General features: G+C 32.8%; 1 protein-coding gene across 2 annotated transcripts in view; it reads right to left on the reverse strand.

Annotated features, from left to right (window-relative positions):
• Nucleotides 1–26,164, reverse strand: part of CHD1 (chromodomain helicase DNA binding protein 1) — a 75,943-nt gene that overhangs the window by 10,319 nt on the left and 39,460 nt on the right. The window contains exons 16-33 of one of the 2 annotated variants that reach the window (XM_059175554.1): nt 25,813–25,975; nt 24,743–24,895; nt 22,105–22,176; nt 21,488–21,637; nt 18,167–18,315; nt 17,469–17,565; nt 17,270–17,365; nt 15,701–15,877; nt 13,046–13,206; nt 11,694–11,735; nt 10,789–10,919; nt 9,971–10,109; nt 9,393–9,543; nt 8,337–8,459; nt 7,387–7,515; nt 6,658–6,921; nt 6,163–6,303; nt 1,900–2,078 (exon numbers count right to left, since the gene is read on the reverse strand). In XM_059175554.1, the coding sequence (XP_059031537.1) occupies nt 1,900–2,078; nt 6,163–6,303; nt 6,658–6,921; nt 7,387–7,515; nt 8,337–8,459; nt 9,393–9,543; nt 9,971–10,109; nt 10,789–10,919; nt 11,694–11,735; nt 13,046–13,206; nt 15,701–15,877; nt 17,270–17,365; nt 17,469–17,565; nt 18,167–18,315; nt 21,488–21,637; nt 22,105–22,176; nt 24,743–24,895; nt 25,813–25,975 (2,517 nt within the window). The remainder of the gene's footprint in view (nt 1–1,899; nt 2,079–6,162; nt 6,304–6,657; nt 6,922–7,386; nt 7,516–8,336; nt 8,460–9,392; nt 9,544–9,970; nt 10,110–10,788; nt 10,920–11,693; nt 11,736–13,045; nt 13,207–15,700; nt 15,878–17,269; nt 17,366–17,468; nt 17,566–18,166; nt 18,316–21,487; nt 21,638–22,104; nt 22,177–24,742; nt 24,896–25,812; nt 25,976–26,164) is intronic. The other variant, XM_059175555.1, reaches the window with a different exon arrangement.

A 26,164-nucleotide genomic window follows, 5' to 3' on the forward strand; every position in this document is an offset into this window, starting at 1 on the left:
TGCTCCCATATGAATAAGACTCCAAATTAAACATTAAGTTTTGCTTCTCTTCCAAATCCTTTCATTTTATAATCTTTTAGAATGAAAAGTAGTAATCCATCCTCTTTTGAAACCAAAAAGTTATAAACTTACAAATCAGGAAGGTACTCATATCATGGTTCCTATTACTATAAAAGAAATAACCTATGTTAGTAGTCTGACTAAAGATATCATCAGATAGTGTAGATTAAGCTTGTTTAAGAAGGGTCCTAAAGAATGTGTTATAGAGGGGTGCCTGGGTGGCTCAATTGGTTAAAGCTTTTGCCTTTGGTTCAGGTCATAATCTCAGAGTTCTTGGATCAAGCCCCATATCGGGCTCTCTAATCGGGAGGGAGCCTCCTTCCCCCTCTCTGCCTACTTGGGATCTCTGTCTATCAAATAAATCAATAAAATCTAAAAAAAAAAAAAGAATGTACTAAAGAGCAATTGTATGGGACCCATTAACAGAGAAACTTTAAATTTGGATCTTGAATATAAAAAGATAATGTGGCTATATTCCCATTTAAGCCTAATAAATATATATAATTGAACTTTACTGTATCCCTGTTCTATAGTTCTGTGGTTTGGAAGTCATCATGTGAGTTCAAAGAGCTTGAGATGTATAGAATTCTGTTTTATGGTATTTAAGGAAAGCATTAAAACTCCAGTATATATATTCCAGCTATAAATAAAAGATTAAGCCAAACAATATAACATAGTACTTTATGATTATTTCCTCTCCTTCCTCATAATATCTTTTTTTTTTCTTTTTCAGGATTTATTTATTTCAGACAGAGAAGAGAGTGGGAACAGGGAAAGGGGTAGAGGGAGAGTTCTTGATCTCCAGAACCCTGAGATCACAACGTGAACCAAAATCCAGAATCAGATTCTTAATGGACAGAGCCACTCAGGTGCCCCTCCTCATAATATATCGTATCATTCAGTTGAAAAATATACAGTGCCTTATATATAGTTTATAAAGGGTTTCAAGTACAGATGATGTTATTTTACAGATGATTACTAGTAATCTGATAGGATTAGTAAACTGATAGGACTGGGTTGTGGTCATTTTGGAGTATTCCTAACTTGTCTAGTAGCTTGGCTTAACACTGATCTGGATCTGGTAGTCATTAAGTGATTTGTATATTATAGCAGCTCAGATTTCCAAATTTTAAGATCAATTGTGTTGCTGCTGCTTCTAAAATAAAGGGGAAAGTAAAAGTCAGCATTTTACATTGCTTGATAAAATTAATTTTTACAAGGCTGTATACTTACACCTAGCAGATGAACTGCTAAATTTATATTAACAATAAATTTATTTATTTGGTACTGCAAAATTCTAAAGTTATTACTAAAAAAAATTTGGCGAACTGTAGAAATTTCTAAAAATAAAATGCAGTCTGAATTTTAATGGAAGTTTCCACTACCTTTTTTTTTTTTTTAAAGATTTTAATTATTTGAGACAGAGAGAGAACACACATGAACACAGGCAACAGGCAGGTAGGGGCACAGGGAAAGGGACAAGCAGACTCCCCACTATACATGGAGCCCAATGCAGGGCTCAATCCCAGGATTTTGGGATCATGACCTGAGCTGAAGTCTTGGGGCTTAATTGACTATGCCACCCAGCCAACCCTTCACTATTTTGTGTTTAAAGGAAGAAGTGCCACCTGTGGCTTATCATGATGTATAATTAAGCAATCATTCACAAATACAAAGTTTTAAAGTTAAAGGGAAAAAATGAAAACAATTGCCCTCAGGCTACCTCTTTAAACATTATTTTGTTACCTAAACTTAAGAATAAGAAACTGAAATAATAAGACACAAATAGATGGTTACATAATTACAAATTTCATGTTTCCTGAAAAGCACATCACTTACTTTCTCCACTGCTTGATTTGTTCAGGATTTGCATACTCTTTCAGACATTCTGTGATATGGTCTCCAATTTTTATTAAACACTGTCTAGTATGCTCCAATTGTTCTCTTTCTGAAAGGCCTTTTTCAGGCCTATCAAGTTGTTTCAAAGCTGCTTTGACAGGCCTCATCCTTTCTTTACACTTTAAATATGGGAAAATAAGAACACGTATTAAAAATAAGAATTCAACAAAGATCTATTTTCTTCAATACATCTATAGGAGTAAATATAACAACTATTTGATGCTAAAATAAGCATTAAAGCTTGCATCGCAGCTCTTAAATATCAGGGTTTTTTCTCTCAGATTTTCTTCAGAAAGTAAGGTTTTTCACTATCATTGAAATTCAATCTTTATGTATGTTAAAGCTTTGGGTTTAATTACCTTCTATAAAAATGGTTACTTTATACCTTGTAACACATTATTAAGCAGTCTTAAACACAGAATGTTAAAAAATAATGTATCTCAAAACACAACTCATTATCTTAGATTCACTCTAATATAGAATAAAATGTAAAAAATAAGGATCTTCATAAAATAAAAATGCTGGCAAAGCTATTAAAATCAATGTAGCTATAAGTATAAACTGTCTATGCTTCTAAACCTTTGGGACAAAAGAAAGTAGCTAAAGAATTTTGCTCTTATATTTGGCTGGTCAGGGAACTGGGAATGCTTGATAGGAACCAACCTTTTCCAATGCCTACATATCACTGGCATGCAAATAAAAGGATGATATATCAAAAACTGTATTATTTAGTTAAAAGTCCAACATGTGCAATAAAAGCTATAACCTTAAGCCAAAACTAAAATAAGAGTATTATTAAAAAATCAAACTATACAAATTTTATTTATGCATACAAATACAAAACGAATGAAAATAAATAATGATATCCTCAAGAAGCAAAGCTGGGTTAGTTCCCAGAATTTTAAGGATGGATCAACTACAGAAAACATATTTAGCTGAACCAACATCATTTAAAGAAGAAATCCTCATATCACTGCCATGGAAGGGCCAGTCTTATTAAGTATCTATATATGTATGGAATCGTTTCTGAGTATTTTATTCTGTTTTATTGACTTATTTATCCAAATCGCTTGGAAGTTATCCATCTTCTGTCAGGAATAATTTAAATAATATTAGAATTACATGCTTTTTAGTTAAAATCAGAATTCTGCCAGGCCTGTTGTCTTTTTTTTATTAAGGGAAAATCTTTTCCTTTCCAATTTCCAGCATTACTCCTCTCTGTTCTCCACATTTCCTGCTTCTTGCTCGATTTTGGTAGTTTATATTCTGCTAGAAAATGATTCATTCAACATATGTAATTTGAGGGCAAACCATGTTCTAAGCATTATCCCAGACCCAGGAAACAGAGCAATAAATAAAAGAGATCTTGCTTTTGTGGAATCTGTACTCTAGTAGGAGAAAACAGCCAAAAAATAAACAAGATGCAGTGTGTTGGATGGTGACAAAGAAAAATAAAGCAAGCAAAGTAGAGGAATTTCTACTTCAAGTAAGACTTCAGAGAAGAGCATATATCTAAAGAAAATGACAGAGTAAGCAATTTTGAGCAGAGGGAAGAACAAGTACATATGTTCTAAAAATTGAAAGTTCAAAGGAATAGTATAAATGCCAGCATGGCCGGAACCTAGAAGTAGCAAGAGATGATGGGAATAATAAACCAGATGCAGTATCTTTTAGCCTATTATGAATCTTTCATCCTGAGTGAGGGAAAGCCACTCTCTGAAGGATTTGAAGCAAAAAAATAAGCAGGGGTGACTTTACCCTCTCTTTAACAGTTATTATCACTCTGGCTGCTGTGTGTGGAGTATGTGCTCAGGAATGAAAAGGGTATAAGCAAAAGATGAGTGGGAGCAGTGAAAAATAGCTAAGAAGCTTTTGAAATAATTGAAGGCAGAGATGGATATAGCTTGAAGTAGTATGGAAGAGCCAATATGATTTGCTCACTGACTGATAGCAGTAAAGAAAAAAAGAATTCCTGACCAAAATCTATGCTAAGGCCAAGGCCTGAAGCTGGGAATTGGAGCAATGATAACCAATATTTAAAAAGCACTTGCTAGGTATTAGAAGCTATGTGTTGTGTAAAGTCACCTCATTTAATTCTGCTAGTAGAGCTTTGCAACACTATTTATTTCATGGAAGAAACTGAAGCTTAGAGTGAAATGACATCCGTCAAACCCAAGTCTGACCTCAAAGGCTGTACTCTTTCTTAACTGTTAAATTGCATAGGATATTTAGGAGACAAATCAATAAGACACAAAGAAAATCAAGAGGTGTCAAATTAAGCAAAGATGTAAAGGAAAATGAGGACCAAGAAAAGACCACTGAATTTAATAATCAGAGCTAGTTCCAAATAAAATTTATATAGCAGTAAAATCCTAATCATGTGAGCTCAGAAAGTCTGGCTACAGAGTCCACGTTGAAAACTATTCCATTCTTCTCTCCATAATACAAGCGATTTTAAGATCAATCATAAAAGTTGATGGAGAAGAAACTCGTGCATTGGGCACAACAGGAAGTTTTCCATTTCAGCAGTTATATGAACCAGTCAGAAGACTAAGGAGGAAATGTAGGCAAAGAAAGGTGGCAAGAGGTACTTAACTCAGTAATGAATAGGCAGAGTAAGGGCAGCAGTTCAAAAGCGTTCAGTCTTCACTTCAGAAAAGCAAAAGCACACCACCACCTCCCTATTTCCACCCAGTAGAGAGGCTTTTTATTTTATTTTTTATTTTTTAAAAGATTTTATTTATTTATTTGTCAGAGAGAGAGAGCACAAGCAGGCAGAGTGGTAGGCAGAGGCAGAGAGAGAAGCAGGCTCCCTGCTGAGCAAGGAGCTCGATGCGGGACTCAATCCCAGGACCCTGGGATCATGACCTGAGCAAAGGCAGTGACTCAACCGACTGAGCCAGCCAGGCGTCCCTAGAGAGGCTTTTTAAAAAAAAAAAAAATCAACAGAAAATGGAGAGAGGCTAGATTAAGAACCAGGTCACAAATAGAAAGGTTAACCTTAAAAAGATGCTGAGGGATCCCAGCATGTAAGAGATAAAAATGAAAAGTACAGAGATATGTTCAAATAAGTATGATGGAAAACAGGAATAAGAGTAGCTTATTCTGACTGTTTCCAACATTCTTAAGGATTGGAGGGATGTAAACAGCCAAAAGTAAGAAGGAGGAAAAAAACTGAGGTAGGAACTACTATACTTAAAGAGCATGAAAAATATGGGCAAAATATGGGCATGCCATGGAATTAGCAGGAACGAATAAATAAATGGGTTCAATGATCAACATTCTCTAGTTAGGGTACAAAGTTGAAGACAATGGGAAAAGAAGGTAACCTGGGCATCTAAAACGGTGTAGGAGGTAAAACAAAAATGTGTTTTTAGAAGTGAAAATTTCCATCTTTCAAGTATAGCATTTGATTAATACTAGCAATAAAACTGACTTAAGATTATACCAAAACACCAAAAAGATTCAGATTCTAGAGATCCTAAAGAGGAAGTATTCTTTTTTGTAAGATTTCATTTATCTTTTTAGAGAGAGAGAGAGGAGAGAGAGCACATGCAAGTGCGTAAGAGGGAGAGGCAGAGGGGGACTTTGATGAATATAAAAGCATGACAGCATGTAAACCCAGTATTTCTTAGCCAAGTTGTTAGTTAAAGTGGTCTATGAAACTGTACTAGTTCACAAGAAGGAATAGGCAGAAATTTTAGAAACGTTTCTATGAATCTGACAATGTAATTTTATGTCTACTAAATCTAGTAATACAATGGGGCTTACATTTTGCATTTTCCCCTTATTTTCACTTTTCTAATGAAATAATTTCACTAATTGTTTTTTTTGTACTTTCTAAGAATACTGTTCTATAAAAGATGGGGGAAAAAAAGCTAGTCCTATTCTATAGATAAGAAGCAATGTTACAAAGATAAAAGGTACAGGAACAGAGAAGTTTACAATTCTAAAGCTGAAGGGAAAAAAGTTTGCTCCAAGCATTCCCTAAATGCCTCTCCTTAAAGTTTTTATTATAGAGCTTTTCCAAGTTAATTCTAAATTTAAGAAAACTTTCAAAATTCAAATCTATTGCCTTTATCAATCAGAACTGTAGTACTACCCAATTCAAATACACTTCTAAATTAAAAGCTCCAGAAGATAAAATTGCCAATTAAAATACTGTATGAATTCTTACTAATAATCAGCAAGTCTACTACTTACAATGCTGAATGTCTTCTGATCTAGCTCTTCAGATTCTTCAGATATGGGAACTGGTTCACCACCTGCGGTGATATGAACTGGAGCATCTGACACTGAAGATTTCTTGGATCTTTCCTTGCTATCAGACTTGGATTCACTCAACTAAAGAAAAAGAGAAAATAAAAACAAAAGTCCAACAAAAACAAAGGTAAAATGATTAACACTTCCACAAGACAATTACTGTCTTACTTTATTCTACAGTGATTTGTTCACATTCCACACTCTATTTTATCTTTCTGGGAAACCAAAAATGGATCCACTCTGTAAAGTTACCATATAGGTAAAGCTTTAAAAACAAACAAACAAAAAAAATTTTTTCTCCTTTTCTAGATACCCATATGTATTTTTAAAGGACTTGGTTATTCACGCTAATTTGGGATGATAGGCAATTTATTTTCCTAAAATGTAAATATGCTGATTGTGTCACTTTCTAAGTTTATATTATGATTTGCATACCTTTTCTTCCTTTATGTCTTTTTCTTTCTGTATAGCTTCTTTTACTTTGTTTTCTCTTTTCTCTTTAAAATCTTTTTCCTTTATATCTTTCTTATCCTCTTTTTCTTTTAGCTCCCTTTTAAGTTCTCTTTTATTCTCTTTTTCTTTTGCTTCCCTCTTTTCTTCTGATTCCTTCTTTATAAAAACATCTGGCTCAGGTCTTTCTTCACTGTCTCTTTCTGTTTTAATTTTTTTATTTGGATGTTTCACAGAAGTGATCTCATCCTGAAAAGGGCAAGTATGGCCAATGTATTACTAACCAAATCTTGACAAAGACTAATTTCTTTTCTTTGCAAGACTATGGATTGCATGTACGTGGATTCAGAAAGAAATAACCCAGAATCCCATTAATAATGATACATGCAATGTTCACCTTCCTATAAAAACTAAAGTAAACCAGTCCCATTCAAAATTCAAAATAAAATGAAAGGAAACAGAACCTCATTTAAACGGCAAATTTTTAAAAAGGAAGGACCTCTGCTCTATCCCTCTTAGTCATGGGTAGAATTCTGTTTCATACATGAGACTATGTAATGAACTACAAATAAGGAACTTTAGTACCTTAAAGTAAAATTTCAGGTCTTAGTTCAAATTTTAAATATTAAGTATACTAAAGCATGCTATGTACCTTTCTAATATAAATATAAATATATTAGATATTATAAATATCCTTCTAAAACACATTCTTACCTTTTCATCATCTTCATCGGACTTCTCTGAAGGCAGGGGTGAAGAGTCACTCTTTATTTCTTCTTTCACTTTTATAGACTTCATTGCTTTATTCTTCTTAGCTCTTGCTTTTCTCCTCTTTGACCCTCCCTAAAAATAATTATTTTTATTCTAACCAAATCCACAGATTCAGTTAAAAAAAAAAAAAGATTCTTGAATACTAAATCTAAAAAGCTAAAAGAATGGATATTCCAACCCAATCCTTAGTCTAATCACAATATGCTACACCAGTCTTAGAAAATCAACAAAAGTGATATAACTTAATGAATCAAGTACATATTATGAATAACAGGAACTAACGACAATTAATTATTCCCTTAAAAAAGGATTAGAGAAAAGCAGAAGTTGAAAGAAACGGAAGGTTTTTCACCTTCCTAAATTACTATTATCTTAAACTAAATTTGATCCTACTAGAGATAGCATTACAAATATTTTTATTGGTATATAGGTAGTTACTGACATTGTGGATATAATGCAAATGGTTAAAGGCTGTTAGTTTCTAATCACCTCCTCTTCAGTGTATTTTTCCTACTACTTTGGACCCCCTGCCCCTAATAAATAAGCTCAGTGTTCTTTATGCTGTACCTTTAGCTCTCCAATACGACCAAATAAAAGAGTAATAGAGGCCTGATCTCTTAAAAAGTACACTACTTGAAACAGCTTGCCCCCAGTACCTATCCAAACATTAGGGAAAAAAACCTGGATCCCACTTCTGAAAAAAGGACATAGCAGTTTTAAGAGGAATGCAGAGAAAACTTAGGGCAAAATGTCATCAAATGCAATTAAAGTTATCAAATTACAGAAAAATACACTTATAAAGTCATATTAGCCTCAGATATCTAGGACTTTCAGTAAACTAAATTTATCTTACTGAAAAGTGAACTGCTCTTTAAGCATCTAAATTAACTTACTGCACCAGAAAGCCTCTGAGCTTCTTTTTTGGCAAGATCTCTACTAAGTAATTTGATGAGGTAGTCCGCACGTGTCTGCAATTGCTTTGCTTGTGGTTTTTTATCAGGATCATCTGGAAGGATCTGGAAAGAAATTAATTTTTTCAGATTGCTTTTAATAAATAATATGAGAAATTTATTGCCTATATATAAGGCTTACACATTTAAAGAAACACATAATTCACTGCAAGTTATAACTGTTAAAGTTTGAATGCAGTAAGAATGCAAAATACATTTTTTTATTTATACCTACACCATAGCAAAGATTTCATTTGCCTGGGAATGAGTTCTAAATAAATACATGAAAAAAAAAACCCTCCATTCAAAATAATGATATAAAGTGTGAGGTTAGAAATTTCTTTCAAATGTCCAAGTATATTTAGCATCCAGTGTTATTAAACATTATTTTTAGATTTCTTCCCTCTCTTAGTAACAGTATATTTAACTATAAAGTATACAAAAATTCACCAAATACAATGTATCAGCTATGTATGTGACCCAAAGCATGTGCTCTGAAGAAATTTTTACATTAGGAATTTAAGCTATTCCAGTTTGGCTTCACAGATAGCAAATGATACAACACCAATATCAAAAGTGACTGTGAAGAAGTAAAATATAAAAAGATATATGATAATAAGGCAATGCTTCCAGTGTTTTCCAGTCTAGGCAAAAAAATGATTTTAGTTGTGGTAGTATCAAATCACTAAAACCCCTAAACATTGATAATTTTAAGAAAATCATTTTGCTCTTGAATAATATGACAGAATGAGAATTTTACTTTAAACCTAGTAATATGAAGAAAAATAAACCTATGCCTTAATAAAAAAATATAATTTCAGAGGTAAAGCAAAATCTGAAACATTCAAATTCAACCCCTTCATGAAAACCAAGAAGCCAAGGTCATACAGCTAGTTGGAACCTTGGTTTCCTATCAATTGAGTTTATTTCTAACATAATTTAAAAGCAAAAATCTAATTCAGTATCAGTAGTCAACAGAAACAAGAAATATATAAGTACCTTGTGTGTTAAACTGAGGTCAGGATCCATTTTAATCATTTCCCAGCTTCCATATCCATATTCATAGATACCAATTAACAAATTGGAATCATCTTCTTTGCCCCAGTCTATATCAAAATGAGCTGCCTTTGTGTGGCATGGGATAGTATACCTGTATCAAATAACCACTTTCAAGTTTATAACTGCCATATATATTTTTTAAGATGTTATTTATTTATTTGACAGACAGAGATCACAAGTAGGCAGAGAGGCAGGCAGAGAGAGAGGGAGGAAGTAGGCTCCCCACTGAACAGAAAGCCCAATGCGGGGCTCGATCCCAGGACCCTGGGATCATGACCTGAGTCGAGGGCAGACACTTAACCCACTGAGCCACCCAGGTGCCCCTATAACTGCCATATTAAAAATTAATTTTGAAGGACATATTTGAGTTATTGGAACTTCAAAATACTATGCCTTATTTATTTTTAAAAACATGTTATTCAAACTAGCCAATGACATAAGACTTTTATAACAAATATACAAATTCGAATTATTGAATAACAACAAATAATTTACAATGGATAAAGTAAACAACTCACTGCTTTCTTTCTTCTGGATCTGAAGGAATGGATTTGTGCAATGGTATTAATTCTTCTTCGTGGGAGATGACAAGCTTGGCATTCACCTGTACACCTGATATTCGGAATGTTGGACCCTTCACTTTTCCAAGTCTACCACCTTAATTTTTTTAAGACATAAAAAAATGAAATATACAATTCTACAAAATACAAAGATATGCTATTACTTATATTAATAAGCATTACTATTTAACTGTATTTATAAGTATTACTTATTTATATTACTGAGGGGTGGCACTTGCTGCAAACCTTAAATTTCACAAGATTTTTAAGTACATACTATAGAGATTACAATAAAGCAGATATGGATTCAAAGAAAGCATTTCACAGAAAGTATTTCCATAAATGTTTTATCAATTGCACAAGATACATCTATTAATACACTTACCTTCTAAATAAGTGTTCTAAGCATAATTTTTTTCAGTATACATTACTAAATCTTAGCTAAATATTTTCATGTAAGTAAATTACAAAATAAGCATAATTAAAGAACTATGCCCAAAGCCATTATCACATAGGCACACTACCTTTTCCCAGCCATCTATACTAAAAATACAGAAACCTCTGATGTTACCAATTAGTTAGAATACATCAGACAAAGAGAATCTACTGCTTTCAAGAATACAATTCTGTTACCCATTTCCTATTACCCAGTATGGTCCTGCTTTGTTTTTCAAAGCATCTTTTAAGAATAGGTAAATACCCTCCTAACTCAGTAAAAGCATTATTTGAAACTTCCATTTATCTCTCTTTTTAAATCACTCTCACTTTAATATTACCTGTTCGTTCTGTTCCCGAAGAATTATCCTTTAAAGCTTTAATGCAACCATTATGCACCAATTCTCCTAATCGCCGGAGGTCTGTCTCTGACTTATCAACTAATTCAGCATCCCGAGCAATTGCATCTAATCTGTTAATGAAATAATACAATTTTCAGGTAAATATGGAGAATAAGGTGGTAGCATTTAAGACACAGTAGTTTCACTCTACCTTAACCTCTACATGTCACTCTACATGCCCTAAAAAGTCTAGTTCACATAAATGGCACAAGATACATAAAAAAGGAGTTCAAATTTAAAAAGTTGGCAGGAAAACAATTTATTTATGCATTTATTCAAGAATAATAAAGTTAACAAATTCATTATAAAAAAATGGTATGCTTCCAACTTGAAGATTATATAATGATTCTATAAAAGCTTTTCCTAACCGATCAGATTTTAAAATCTAAAGGGGCTAAACATTGTAATAAAGATGACCCTTGAACACAGGCTTGATCTGGACAGGTCCAATTATATGTGGACTTTTTTTGATAAATAGAGTAACTCTAAATATCCAAAATAAAACAGAAAATATCTTTAAGAGGGAGTTCTGGAGAGAAAAAATAGAATTGAGCCAATTTGAGTCTTTGCCACTATATATTCAGACATTGGGCCTTCTACAACAAAGGACAAAGAATATTCAAGTCACCAACAATTATTGAGATTAACCATTAACTTAAACACACACACACACACACACACCCTGTCCTGATAAACTAAATTTTAAGCATGAACTATAATTAGGAAAACTTTGTAAATGATTTTTAAGCAAATTTAATGAAGTAGTTAAAGCCAATAATAATATATGTAAATAAAGCTGAAAGCACATAACACACGTCCTGTGATTCCAAGAATGAAATATTTACCTTTCCAGAGGGCCACCAAATTTCTTGTAACTCTTGATAAACCTAACAGAAAATAAATGTTTGGTTTAAATGTGTTATCCATTAAAAAATAGATTTATAAATATACAGAAAAAAGAAAACAGCTGTTAGTGCAAAAATCAATTCAGGGCACTGTTACTATTAACACAAATGAAGAAACTATGCTAAAGACAAAAATGTTAAAACATTAATATATACCAAGTAAGACAAGACATATTTTAACACCCAGCATGATGTTTAGAAACCAATATAAATAAAACAATAGAAGCTAAATTTTATTTTAGAAATTACTTTATTATTTTCACAAGACAAGTTCAAGGCTACCACAGGAAGTTATGTCCAGAATTATCAACCATACTACACCTCCTTCACATTCCAAGTATTGATAAAAGTTTACTGAATAATAGCTTTATTTCAGATGTATGGTATAATACCAACAATGGAAAATAAAAATTTTACTTAAGAACAAAGCTACCAAGTGGTTGATGGATGAGGGAAAATATCCAGGAAAAGTAGAAGCTGAAATGTTCTTCAACTAAAGACAGAAAGTCCAGCAAATCAGGTGGTCATAAAAGTACCCTTAATAAAATCTAACAACATATTTAGTTTTCTGGTAGAAAGAATGAGGAAGAACTTTATCGGTCAGGTCTATGATTTAAAAGAAAAGAGTTAAAATGGCTTGAAAGAAATAACAAACTCTCAAAATATAACAATAAGCAAACCTTTTTACAAATTTCATAAGCAAAAATATTACATAAACAAAAGCAGGCTGATATCCCATTCCCCTTATATAAATGTATATAAAGAAAAACATATTTTAAAAGAAAACTGTAATTTATCCTACATGACTATCTTACCTCAATTCTTACTTAGACATATCAGAAATGCTTTTAACATTGCTACTTTCAAAAAGCAAACCTCCTCAGTGTTAAAAAAAACTAGAAAAATATGGAACTAAAGTAGTCCCACATAAAAATAGTAATGTTGGGAGTCATAAATGCAGGAAAAAATTTTAATAAATAAATCCAATGTACTAAAATATACACTCATTATTCAAAAGGGTCACTATTCCGAACCACATTAATAAAACTAAAAAAATTTAGCAGTCTAAGTAGACTAACAATAAATAACATGCAGAGATTAGATACCAAACTTTATTTTCCATAGCTATAATGAAGACCCAAAAGCAGAACCATCCAATTCCTACACAATTATCATATATTTGCCTCCTCTAAAACCTTCATTTTAATTTTGAAAATTATGGAAATTTGTACATTTAAATTTCACCTTCTAATAAAAGCAAGTTGAAGTAATATAGTCTTGTGTCATCTTACCGCCTAATTTCTGCATCACTAAATCCTTTGATATTCTCTCGAGGAATAGTCCGTGGTCTTCCACGTTTCTTTGGCCTTTTCCTTTCTGAGATCGAGTCACTGTCAGATCCAGAATATCTCCTACTTCTACTGCGCCTCCCTTCACTTCCATTAAAACTAATCTGGAATTGGAAAACAAAAATTTATCCTAACTTAGACTAAAGAAGCCTTCTAACTCTAAGAGCAAAGAAAACATTACAAAAGAAAAGATTAAGAGAATTAACAAATTCAAATGTCTGTATATCAAAAATTTTTCTATAAATAAAACTAAAAAAGCCAACAAAACAGAGAAAAACATGGCAGGTTAATGACCAAGAGTTATTAACGGCCCCAAACATTTTTTAAAACACTCTTAGAAAGAAAATACAAAATTGTCTTTTTTTTTTTAAAGATTGATTAGAGAGAGAGAACGCTCACATGTGAGAAGGGGAGGGGGAGAGAAGAGGGAGAAAGAATCTCCAGCAGACTCCCTGCTGAGAATGAGGCTCTGATGCCAGATCTCACAATCCCTGACATCATGACCTCAGAAGAAACCAAGAGTCAGATGCTTAACCAACTAAGCCACCCAGGGGCCCCCAAAATTGTTCTTCTGTAAAAATGAGAAAAATTATTAATAAGCGATTAATCAAATAGCATAAACACAGAATTAAACAACCTCAATGGTAATTTTTTAAAAATAAGAATTAAAGCAACAGTATTTCTAACACCAGTTATTTAACAGAAATATCAAAACGTATCTTTATAACTCTCTGGAATTTTTCTAAAGTCACAGTGCATTTTCTGAACCCCTAATATGCTGAAAGCTAACTTAAAGTCAAGACAGTAGTCAGTTCTTCCTCATTCTAAGCTCCTTTCATCCTTTCACAAGAAGCAATATAATGCTGTGCTTCCTGTGTACTATAAAAGGAAATCATCATGGGGTTGGCAGAAATAAACACTAACAAGAAACTACATACATGTCATTTTCAGACCAAAGACATTTTTTTTTTTGGCTCCACTTCTGCCTATTGATAGGATGCCCCAATCCTAACAACAAATCTCAATTACAAAATCCTAACCCCTCTTACACAATCACAAGGCAATGTAATAGTCTAAAATATAAGGAAATACAGCAGAGTTTGTAAGAAAAGAAGAAACTTGAGCATTGGTTCGCCTGTGAAAAGCAGGAGTAATAAGCAGGCGAAAGAAGCTAGCTAAAATTTGCTAAAGGCTTCGTTTGGGTGACTATGAGAGTATAGGATCCCTGGAAATGAAAGGCATGGAGAATACAACTTGCACCCCCTCTCAGACATTCCTCTGCAAAATTCCCAACAGGTGCTCATGAGTAACACTGGGCAGGAGATAAGAAAAAACTTTCTTTCCAGATGATGGCTTGGAGAACAGGAGTAGCTTTCTCCGCACTGAGGGCACTGAGGGCATCTCACTGGGCACCTCACCAAAAGACACAATACAGTTGCAGGAAAAGAAAAAGAAAACAAAACACTCTACCCCTGGGGGAAGGATAGCAGAACAATGACTAAGCAATTCCCTCATTTGCCTCAAACTCAAAATTTAAGGAGGCACCAAAAAAGCTCAGTAATCAAGACAAATAATCTTGTAATTGAATAGTCCAAAAAACAAAAGTTAATTCAAACAAAAAAAAATCTAGTATTAAAGTTTCTTTCCTTTTGTTGCAGGATCTCATGTAACCTGGCATGACCCCGTTACCATTATTTAAAATCTCCTGTTTTCTTCATTTGGGTCATAAAATAAACAGCAATAAACTTAAAAATTCACATCACACAAGGTATGCTGATGAGAAATCAGTAACAAAGATAATCAGAATATCTCCCAAATATTTGTAAATTAAATTAAACTCTGTAACAACAAAAAAGAACAAAAATAAACCAACAAAAAAATACCTACGGGTCAAAGAGTACTTCCTAAGGCAAATTAGAAAATACTCTGAAATGAATGAAAATGAGAACACAACAGGTATCAAAATTTGCAAGAATAAAAAAAAACACAGTGCTTACAGGGAAACTTGTAGTTTACATTAAACACTGATAATATTATAAAAGGAAGGTTTTGATTAAATTCTTAAGAATACATCTTAAGACACTAAAAACAGTAGAGCAAAGTAAAGCAAAGCAAAAAGTAAAAAAGAGCAGAAATCAACTGAAACAGAAAAAATAATGAAACCAGGGATGATTTTTGGGGGGGAATATTATGAATAACTTCATGTCCATAAATTCAACAATCTAGATAAAATGGACAAATTCCTTAAAAGAAACAAACTGCTAAACTCACTCAAGAAAGAAATATTATAAATAGTTCTGTATTTATAAAAGAGCTTAGAGTTAAAAATTCTAACAAAGAAAACTCCAAGCCTAGATGGTTTTCCTGACAAATAATGCCGAACATTTAATGAAGGATACTAATTCTATACAGACTCTTCCCAAAAGCAGAGGAGGGGTGAACACGTTCCAACTTATTTTATGAGACAAGAATTATTAAATCAGATGAAATACTACAAAAGGAAACAATGGACCAGCATGCTTTATAAACAAAACCAGATCAGTCCAGGTATGAATATCCTTACAACAACAGACATAATCTTTTAAATTAAAAGATCACCTGTTTTGCACAGTTTCTCATTCTTGGAAGCATATAAATTTCTTCAAGTTCCTTTTGTCTTTCTTCCTCTTCTAATCGTCTTCTTTGATCTTCTGGAATTATTTCTTCCCAATTCTTTGAATTTCTTTCTGGTTCCAGCTCAATGTCATCCTCATCCATATTTGAAAAGTTGGCAACCTTAAATTCCAGAATTTTAACAGAATAAGCATTAAAGAAAAACTCATCCTTAAATTATATTTTGCATTTTAGGGGAGAGGGAGTGATATACTAGAATAAGGCAATAAAACCTAAATATCCTCAGGATAATGAATACGACTATGGATTAAATAAAAATGACTGCTAAGCTATCTATATTCTTTATTATTTGTTTTTTTTTTTTTTAGGTCAAAGTAGAATAAACCATAAGACTTATAGAATGATTCTCTTTTGTCCTGCTGCTCAACAAAATCAGTTGACAGACCAACAATATAATTTATAGTAACATGCTAAATCATCTTTTGCAGAAAATAGCACACCAGCCCATTAAGTACAAAGCGCTATAGAACAAACCAATATTCTTATTTTTATGATCATAAAAGTAGTACAAAGAGTTACTAACAAGACAAAAAGAACTCTGGGTCCATAGATAACCTTAGGTTATCTTGGGTTCCTGGTTTCTTCAATGTTAAAAAAAAAGGAATAGAAAGAGCTCACTAACTTTTGTGAAGATTAAATAATATACTGAAGGAACTATGAAGACTGGTACACAGAATGAATTCATTAATGCTAACTGCCAATAGTGGCACATAAAACTTACAAAAACTGGATGGAAAAAACCCATGCTTATCCTGTGTTAAGAGATGATACTACAAACAGTGTTCATCCTTTCATGTCTTTATTTTAAAGATTTATTTGAGAGAGAGAGAGAATGCAATAAATATTTGTTGAATGAACAAATGACACAAACTGAACTGCTCTTCTTAGAACCCTCAGTTCTAGGGTTATGGCTACCGAGGAACTTTCTTCTTTACTCTAAACAGCTTACTCTAGGAGGTTGGCTGACTTACTCTGCTTTAGGACTCCTTGCAACCTTTTAGCCCTTACCAGACCAGGGGTATTTATAAGTACTAATAGGAGCTCATTGCTTACATGGACTGATTAACTTGAGTTTTCTGAGGTGTGACAATGCTTAACAATCTAATGTCAAAAATTGCTCCAACAAACATTAGCTAAAAGCCTTCCATCATAGAAATCTCCATTAGAGACCATGTTCACTCATTTACCCAAATATTTGAGGATATGCTATTTGCCAAGCACTTTTTTAGAAGCTAATTAGAATAACAGCCCTCCTCATTCCACTAAATGTACCTATTCATAAATGATTTGGTCCTTTTCAAAACAAGTTGCTACTGGTTTCTCAAAATAAGGGAGAAAAATTTTCAAACACATAGCAAATTTTAAGACAAAAATCATAAGAAATTATGTTCACTGTTAATAAAGAGATTAATAAAACATGAGATGACAAAAAAATAATCACTCCCTCTCAATTTAGATAATTTGAAGGAAAAATTAAAAAGAAAGAAAATATACCTTGAACTGGGAAAGCAACTCATCTCCTACAGTTAAAGGGCCTGGTTCGTTTTCATGAGTTTCAGCCCTCTTCAAGATTTCATCTATATCCATTTCCTATAATTAGAAAGAAATCTTTAAGTATACTTTAATATATTTTGAAGTAAATATACTTCATAAGTTTAATGAAATGGCACATTTTGAGGAAAGTTTTTTTTACCTGGGGCTCTTGCTCTTCTCCTTCAGGTTCCTTAAAAAGTTCCTCGGCGCCAAACTTTAAAATGGCTGATAATTCTTCTTTATTGAAAGGAGTAGAACTAAATAAAGCCAAATAAAAATGCTTAATATTAACAGTTAACAATTTAGTATTTACACTGCACTTTCATTCATTATTGACACAGTCAACTTTATGTAAGTTATGACAGAGTTAGACATGTGAAGTACTATAAGATCACTTATTTTAAAAGATAAGAACTTGAAACCTGGAAATTAAAGGAATTTCTCCCAAGATTTATAAAACTTGAGTGGTGAAATCAGTACTGAATGTATGCTTTTGATTAAAAATTACTCCAATGCTTTAAAGAATTGAAGAATTACAATACTAAATATGATACATCAAAGATCTGCCTGTACTATGTAACATTTCAGGAAAATGAGTGTAAAATGAGTCTACTTTTTTTTTTTTTTAAATATTATAGTAACTACCAGGGCGCCTGGGTGGCTCAGTGTTGGTTAAGCATCTGCTTTTGGCTCAGGTCATGAACTAAGGGTTCTGGGATACAACCCCGTGTCATCAGGCTCTCTGCTCAGCGGGAAGTCTGCTTCTCCCTCTGCCTCTCTTCTCCCCTGCCCCAGATTCATGTTCTCTCTAACCGAAAAAAATCTTAAAAAAAAAAAAAAATGAAAGTAACTAACTACCTTGAGGGGGCAGAACCTGTATGCAGTACTGTCTTCCCAGTTGTGTCCATTCTCTGAATTACAAGGTGATCTAAAACCATCTTCTTTTTGGCCCTTTCAAGTATATCCTCTTCAACTGATCCTTTCGTAACTAGACGATAAATATTCACCTGTAAAGAAACGCATGATGAAACATAAAATGTAGTAAAAAGGATTCACTTGCTAACGAACACCCAAATACTCTACATAGAGGAAAGCTCATCCTACGTGAAATTTTCACTGGTCAAAATTAAAACAAAAACAAAAACAAAAAAAAACAATATATATAACAGCTAAACTTCTTCAATTTAAAGATTATTTTGAGGCTGTGTCCTTATACTTTGGTCAGGAGATTTTATTTGCTTATTTTTTTTTTTTTTTTTAAAGCAATGATGGGGCGCCTGGGTGTCTCAGTGGGTTAAAGCCTCTGCTTTCAGCTCAGGTCATGATCTCAGGGTCCTGGGACTGAGCCCCACATTGGGCTCTCTGCTCACTGGGAGCCTGCTTCCCACTCCACTCTTTGCCTGCCTCTACAGCTACTTGTGATCTCTTTCTCTCTCAAATAATTAAATAAAATCTTTAAGAAATATATTTAAAAATAAATAAATAAATAAAAGCAAAGACAGTAATTTTTAAATTATTTTTTAGCAAAAAAAAAAAGGTGGGAAAAAGTGGTAAACATATGATAATTTGCATCAGTTATGTTAATTCTGATTAATATTTCATATTTCATATAATCCAAAATTCTGTGAATCATTTCCCATGTTAATGATGAAACCCTGCCATAAGACAAAGCTTTCCAAAACAAACAAAAATTAATGTGTAGATATTTTGCCCTATTTCTCAAGACCAGCAGTTCTATATAAACAGTAGGACCATATAGGGATATTCTGAAAATTTATGGGGACATTTTCATAGTTTTCGAAATCATCAGGTAGGTTTACCAGTACTTTAGAGCAGAGGGACCTGAGACATTGGACATGCAGGCACAAAGAAAAAGTATCTTGAGTCTTTCAAGTCTTATATATGATTTTTAAAAACTTTTAAATTATTTTGAGTCTAAATTTGATTCCATTTTAAGGTAAACAATAAGAGTTTTAATGAAGTTCTAATTCACACACTTTTTTTCCCAGCATTTTAACTACTGCATAAATCAGTAGATAACAGGATATCATTTTATTTAGATCTCTGTCAAAAATTATTTCCAAATGTGTATAGTACTGGTGTCACCAATAAAATGCATCTGTATTACTCATCTATACTCATTTTGTAGTTGTTGTATATAAATATTTAATAAGAGATATGAAATACCTTGTGTCAGATTTAGAACCAAATACTAGTAAAGCCACAGGCACGTGCTTGATTTCACATATATGTGGAATTTGAAAAAAACTAAACAAATGATCATAGGGGAAAAGAGAAGCAAACCAAGAAAGAGACTCTTAACAACAGAAAACAAATTGATAGTTACCACCTTGGGGATGTGGGTGGGGCATTAAACAGGTGATGGGGATTATGGAGGGCCCCTGTTGTAATAAGGCGTACCACGTGTTGTATGGAAGAGTTCAAGCACTATAATGTACATTTGAAACTAATAATATACTGCATGTTAACTGGAATTTAAATAAAAATTTAAAAAATAAAAAACACCCAGGAACAGGAAGCAATTTTATTATAATACACCAATAGTCAAATAATAAATACAGCTCAATAATCATTAATAAAAATATGTACCCATATTTATATATTTTAAATGTGTTAAATGATAATTAAATTATATTTAAAAATATAGTTATGTTTATATCACATTTTTTTAAAAGTTTTGTAACATAAATGTAAGAAATCTGTGTTACCATCATTTCATGATCTTATTCAGATATTCTTCCCAAAGGTCTACCATGCAACTTTCTATAGTATTTTATCTAACTGGTTCTTCTAATGTATCCTTTATTTTCTATCACCTATTGGAAAATGTGGTGGCCTTTAATTAGTATCTAAGTAGTATAAATGGAATGAGTCCAGCCATGTGTTAAGGATTTCAATACAGGAAGGTTTAGTGCAATTAACCACTATGCCCCATCTCATTCATAAAACAGGTCTAATTGGACTATTCACAAGGTCCAGCTCACTTATAAGATTACCTTACTTCCTCACCATCTCCTCTCCGGCAGTCTGTAATTTATCTTGGCATGCTATTATCCCTACTTCAAGTGCACCTCTCTTTATAATGTGCAAGTAAGTGTTATGACCTAATTTTAATATTAATTTCTATTCCCTTATGCACCAACATACCCCTGGATCTTTCCTTCCTTGGTACTTCCAATGGAGAATGAGTTCTGCTCTTATTTTCCCATATGTGTAGCTCTATATATTAAAATACGTATTTTTTAAAAAAGGTTTTGGGTTGCTGTTGTTTTTCTACCTAAATTGCTATTAGGGCACTCAAATTATTTTCAAATTCATGCATTCAATTCAAGGGAAAGGAGGTGCTAAAAACAGCTGATGTAAAAGTAGTCACTGGGTCGTAAAAGTAGTCACTGGGTCTGATGATGTTAAGAACCACTACTGTAAATACAAGCTTTCAGTTAGGGGTATGCAATATTGTTCCAGAGTATAAAAAAATTACATAAAGAAGCATAATATATTTCTGATCAGAGTTGTATGAGAATTATTTGGGCAAAATATTTTTTCAATTTAAAATTATGGACAAATTTTTCAGTAGAAAACATGAAATCTTTAAAAGGCAGTATAAATGTGCCCATAAGTCTTTCTATTGTTTGTTATCTCCTGCTTTGGAGAAGTTTGAGAAGCATTACTCTAGATGTAGGTAAATGAATTAAAATACAAAGAACAAGGCATCAGAATGATGACAGGTGGTTTTTCTCAAGGCCTAATATAACAGTATCAGAAAGCTGTATAAAAACTATAAAATCAGAATGGCTTTTTTGCAATCTTATAGGCAAATGGATAAAATACAGGTTAAGAAAGAGGTAGCAATATACTAAAGAAAATCTCTTTCAGTAGTTAAAATAAAAACATTTTGAAGTTTAGGTTTTAAATGAAAAACAATTGATACTCTATAGCTGTAAACAAAATGTATGATTAAAAGAGAGGGCATAAACCTATTTTGGCAGTTACTTCAATTCTGCCAGCTGTTCTTTTGGTAAATTTGAATTCCTTAGTATTTTACATGTTAAAGAGCAACATGACTATGTTCTAATGACTTGACCAGGAAGATAAACCAAAATCACTTCCAAACACTGATGTAATACAAAAGTAAAATTAAAGAAAAAAAAAAAATACCTGTTTCTTCTGCCCAATTCGATGAGCTCTAGCCTGTGCCTGAAGATCATTTTGTGGATTCCAATCAGAATCAAATATAACAACAGTGTCAGCGGAGGCTAAATTAATTCCCAAGCCTCCAGCTCTTGTGGAAAGTAAAAAGCAGAAATCCTGTAAGGAATTATAAATAGGCTCGATTTTAAATTCTTCTAAACTGTGATCTATTAATTAGAGACTGTGATTAATTAATTAGAGAATTTAATAATTTATTTTTTTGAATTTAGAAGAATTTCACCAATAAAACTAAGAAAGTAGTTTTAAAAAATACTAAAATACAAAAACCTCTAGCAAAACCAGTCAACAAGACTCTTAAATACAAATATACATGGAATAATATACACCAAATTTAAAAAATTCTAAATGAAAGTGGGCTCATTTATTCTGAATCAAATTAACTGTCCTATGCTGAAACAGTATTATAAAGAAAGGGTAAAACTCTTCAGATTTAAAAAAGAGAATATTGATTTTTAAAAACCTCACAAAGCAAAACTGGGTAACAACAATATGATTTTTTAAAAAAAAGCACATACAACTAAAATAGTGATTAAAATAATTCACAATTTTAAAAGCATTCATACCTCTGATCCTTCAGCATTAAAATGATCTAGAGCTTGTTTTCTCAGCTCCCCTTTTATTGATCCATCTAATCTCTAGAAAGAACACAGCAAAATACTGCATATAACCAAATCAAATATTTTAAAATATTAAAATCAACAAGATTAAAATCACTGATACTTAATCAATGAGATTAAGTATGAAAAGGCTATACTGCTTTTGCTAAGACTGTAACAGAGTATAAGGTACCTAAGAAGAGAGAAGACAATGTCCAGGCATTTTGTCTCTCAAGTCTGTGCTCTTAACCACTAAAACTATTTCCCCAGATTATAACAGTAAGTAATGGCAATGGCTACCATTTCACCTGAGTCTCAGTGTAAGAAATACACTTTACATATGAATGAGTACACAGCTGTGTACTCAAAGCAAGTTACATGAAATCAATGTACCATGATACACTCTCATATATTAAAATCTATTTCATTTTTTCAAAATATTGGTACAACTCATTAAATTGATTCCCAGATCCATTAACTGGTTTCAGACTGCAGTTTTTATAAATGCTGATTAAGTCCAGCGTGGTTACCGGACCAACAGCCATCAATGTCACCGGAGAAATTAGAAATGCAAACTTTTTGAGCCCCATTCCAGATCTACTGAATCAAAAACTCTTGAGAACGGGATCCAGGGACATCTGGGTGGTTCAGTTAAGTGTCTGCCTTTGGCTCAGGTCATGTGGGGATTGAGCCCCACAATGAGCTCTGCACTCAGTAGGAAGTCTGCTTCTCACTCTCCCTCTGCCCCTCCTCCCTGCTCATGAAGGCTCTCTAATAAATAAAAACTTTAAAATTTTTTTAAAAAAAAGAGATAGAGAAAGAGAGAAAGGAAGGAAGGAAATAAAGAAAGGGAGGGAAAGAAAGAGGGAGGTAGATCCACCAAAACCCCCTGATTAAGTATAAGTCACTGATTTGGGGCACCACGGGTTCTAGTCAAATAGCCTGCATTTGAGTGTCTTCAGTATTCATGGGTGCCTGGACAAGTGATCTTAACTTTTTACCTTGTTCATTTCGTTCTCAGGGAATGATCATAATAGTATATTTCCCTCACAACATTCAGAGCATTCAGTGAGAGAAAACAGTAAAAACACTTAGCTCAGTATTGGATATATACTGAGTGCTTACTAAACACCTGCTCAAAATATATATTTTAAATACTGCTATTTGTTTCCTTTTCATTAACAATCGCAATTAGTAAACTTTTAAAATACAGTGGCTATATCATTTATTGAAATATAACTAGACCAAAAGAACAGTAAAGATAGTTTTCTCTGGGAATTAATCTGGGAATGAGAAGGCATAAGGGGCACAGAACTGCTGACAACAAGCACTTCTTTACTCTATTGTTTTATTTGACCATGTACATATACTAGTTGGACTAAAAACAACCAAGAGAGAGTTGAGGTGGGCACAGAGGGGTGATAAGGAGAAATACGATGGTAGCTGAAGGGTAGTTTCTTTTTGAGGGAACAAAACATTCTAAGATTGTGCAGTTGGCTGCCCAACTCTGTGCATATATTAAGAATCACTTTACTGTACACTTTAAATGCATGAATTGCATGGGAAGGAAATTACATCTCAATAAAGCTGTTACAAAAAACAATGATACTTGTTCCACTTTTCCCCTAGCCTGAATGACTATTTCTCAACCATGTTCATATCACCAAAAACCTGTCCTTCAAAGCACATTACCAGAGTTGTAATGTTATTTTTATGTATAATTACCTGCTTAATATCTATCTCCCACATTATGATTTAAATTCTAACAGAGCAGGAATTATGTTTTGAGATTCATCCTTATAATTCTGCTTCTGTTTTATTTCCTGCAGTAAATATATGTCATTAACTAGTTACAGGATTGAAGTTCACTAGGTTCTAGGGACTGTTCATAAAGGATTAAATAAGGATTAAACAAATTATTAGAAAGTACTGAGATCAGCACCTGTCTCTTAACATTAAACACTCATTCATGTTAGCTTCAATTATACTGAATAGATTTCAAAATAAATAATGAATAAATGAAATATAAGACCATTTGGTACTAAAAGTACCTTCCTTAGAGTCATCTGTAGTTTTATTCAGCAAGCTATGTAATCAGAGTAACTATAAGAACATTATTCTTCAGAATCTGTAACAGTCCGGCCATTTCGATTTGAGCAGAGAAGTACAGAATTAAAATAAAAATTAGAGAAAAGAAAAATTGCTTTGCTGCTAAATGTAAGTCAAAAAGGAAAAAAAAGGAATAACAACAAATAGAAATCCGCCCCCCCCACCTGGGGAGGAAGAGAGAGAGAGAGGAGAGGGCAAAGGCAGAGGTAGATGGCTCCACAGCCAGTGCAGAGCCTGACTTGGGGCTCAATCTCGACCATGAGAGGACCTGCGCCAAAATCAAGATGCAAGAGCTTAACTGACTGAGCCACCAGGCACCCCACAAATAGAAATTTTTAAAATAGATAACAGTATCTTAGAAGTACAGTTTATATAAAAATCTATACAGAAGAATTTCAAAGGTAATTGTGTAGAATACACTCAAGAATCAGATAAAAATTTTTTTAAAAATCAGATAAAATTTAAGTCAACAAAAAAGAAAAAATGAAATGCTTACTTGAAAGGGGAATTGACGATATTTCAAATATTCTGCAAGAATATCTAACATCCGCACCATTTGAGAAAAAATAAGAACTCTATTGCCTCGTTCTCTTAGACGAATTAACAGTTTGTCAAGAAGAATCAATTTTCCGCTACTACGGATTAAGTGCTAGAAACATTAAATTACAAATGTTACATCATGTGAAAAAAAATCAATCACATTAAATAAATACTCCACTTAATACTTCATCTTCTTTAATTATTTAAAATCAAAATTGTTTTTATAATGGTGGAATATAGTTTATTTCAGTTTACAAAATTTTCTAGGACCTTTCTAGAAATCAAAATTGTTTTTATAATGGTGGAATATAGTTTATTTCAGTTTTCAAAATTTTCTAGGACCTTTCTAGGATCACTCTGATCTACGCCAGCTAGGATTTTCCTTGTCATTCAGCACCTAGGTTTTGTCATGTTTTGGAGGTAAGGGGATGGGGGGAGTAGTTTCACTTCACTGGCTAGTCATTACAACTACTTCTCCAAAAATCTTTGAAAAACAATATACTGAAAGAAACAGCTACTAAGCAACTAAAGGTTTTAAAACAATAACAAAACATATTTGAATTTATACATATCAGTCACTGAACCTAGGACTTTAAAGCACTGCTGGAGTAGGATGGCAGTTGTGCCTTCTGCATACTTCTCATCCATCTTCCAGAAGTGACAGTTATGGTAAAACCTGAGGTTAAGATGTCTTTCTCAAGACTACCATTTGCCATATCACAAATTCAGCACATTCACTGAAGTGAATTTCTGTCAATTAAGAATATATTAAGGGATTTCTGCTGGATAGACCTTGTTACTCCATACAAATCCATTTTTAGAAAATGATCAAAATAATAAATGGAATAAATTATCATTTAAAGGCTTTTTTTATAAAGACTAAAAAAAAAATTCTTTAATTATACCATAACCAAAGAGAAATTTTAACTAATACATTAAAGCCTTGTACCATTTTCAGTTATAACTGCAATAAGCATTTCTAGAATTTTGTTTTACCACAGAGTAACAATATTTTAAAATCCTTACTTGTAAGGCCTCCTGTTTATTATAGAATTCATTATTATCTGGTGGTTTAATGAGGTAGCAATGGTTACAACATTTCTTTAGCTCCATCATAATGTTCAAAAAGCCTGAGGTACTGCCCTTGGAACCTTTGCTTAGGGCTTTGTAATTCCTAGTTAATATCCATCTGTTTAAAGAAAAAAAATAACACAAAAATGAGGTTCAGCACAATACTTACCAGGATGAATTCTAAAATCATGAAAAAACAATCAAGCACCAAAGCAAAACTGCACCATTACAAAGTTCACAACTGGATAGACAACGGACCAAACCCCATTCACAAGACTAACTTCATTCATAAAATTAATGAGAAAAC

This window comes from Mustela lutreola, chromosome 5 (assembly GCF_030435805.1).
Source record: "Mustela lutreola isolate mMusLut2 chromosome 5, mMusLut2.pri, whole genome shotgun sequence".
Classification (NCBI taxonomy): Eukaryota; Metazoa; Chordata; class Mammalia; order Carnivora; family Mustelidae; genus Mustela; species Mustela lutreola.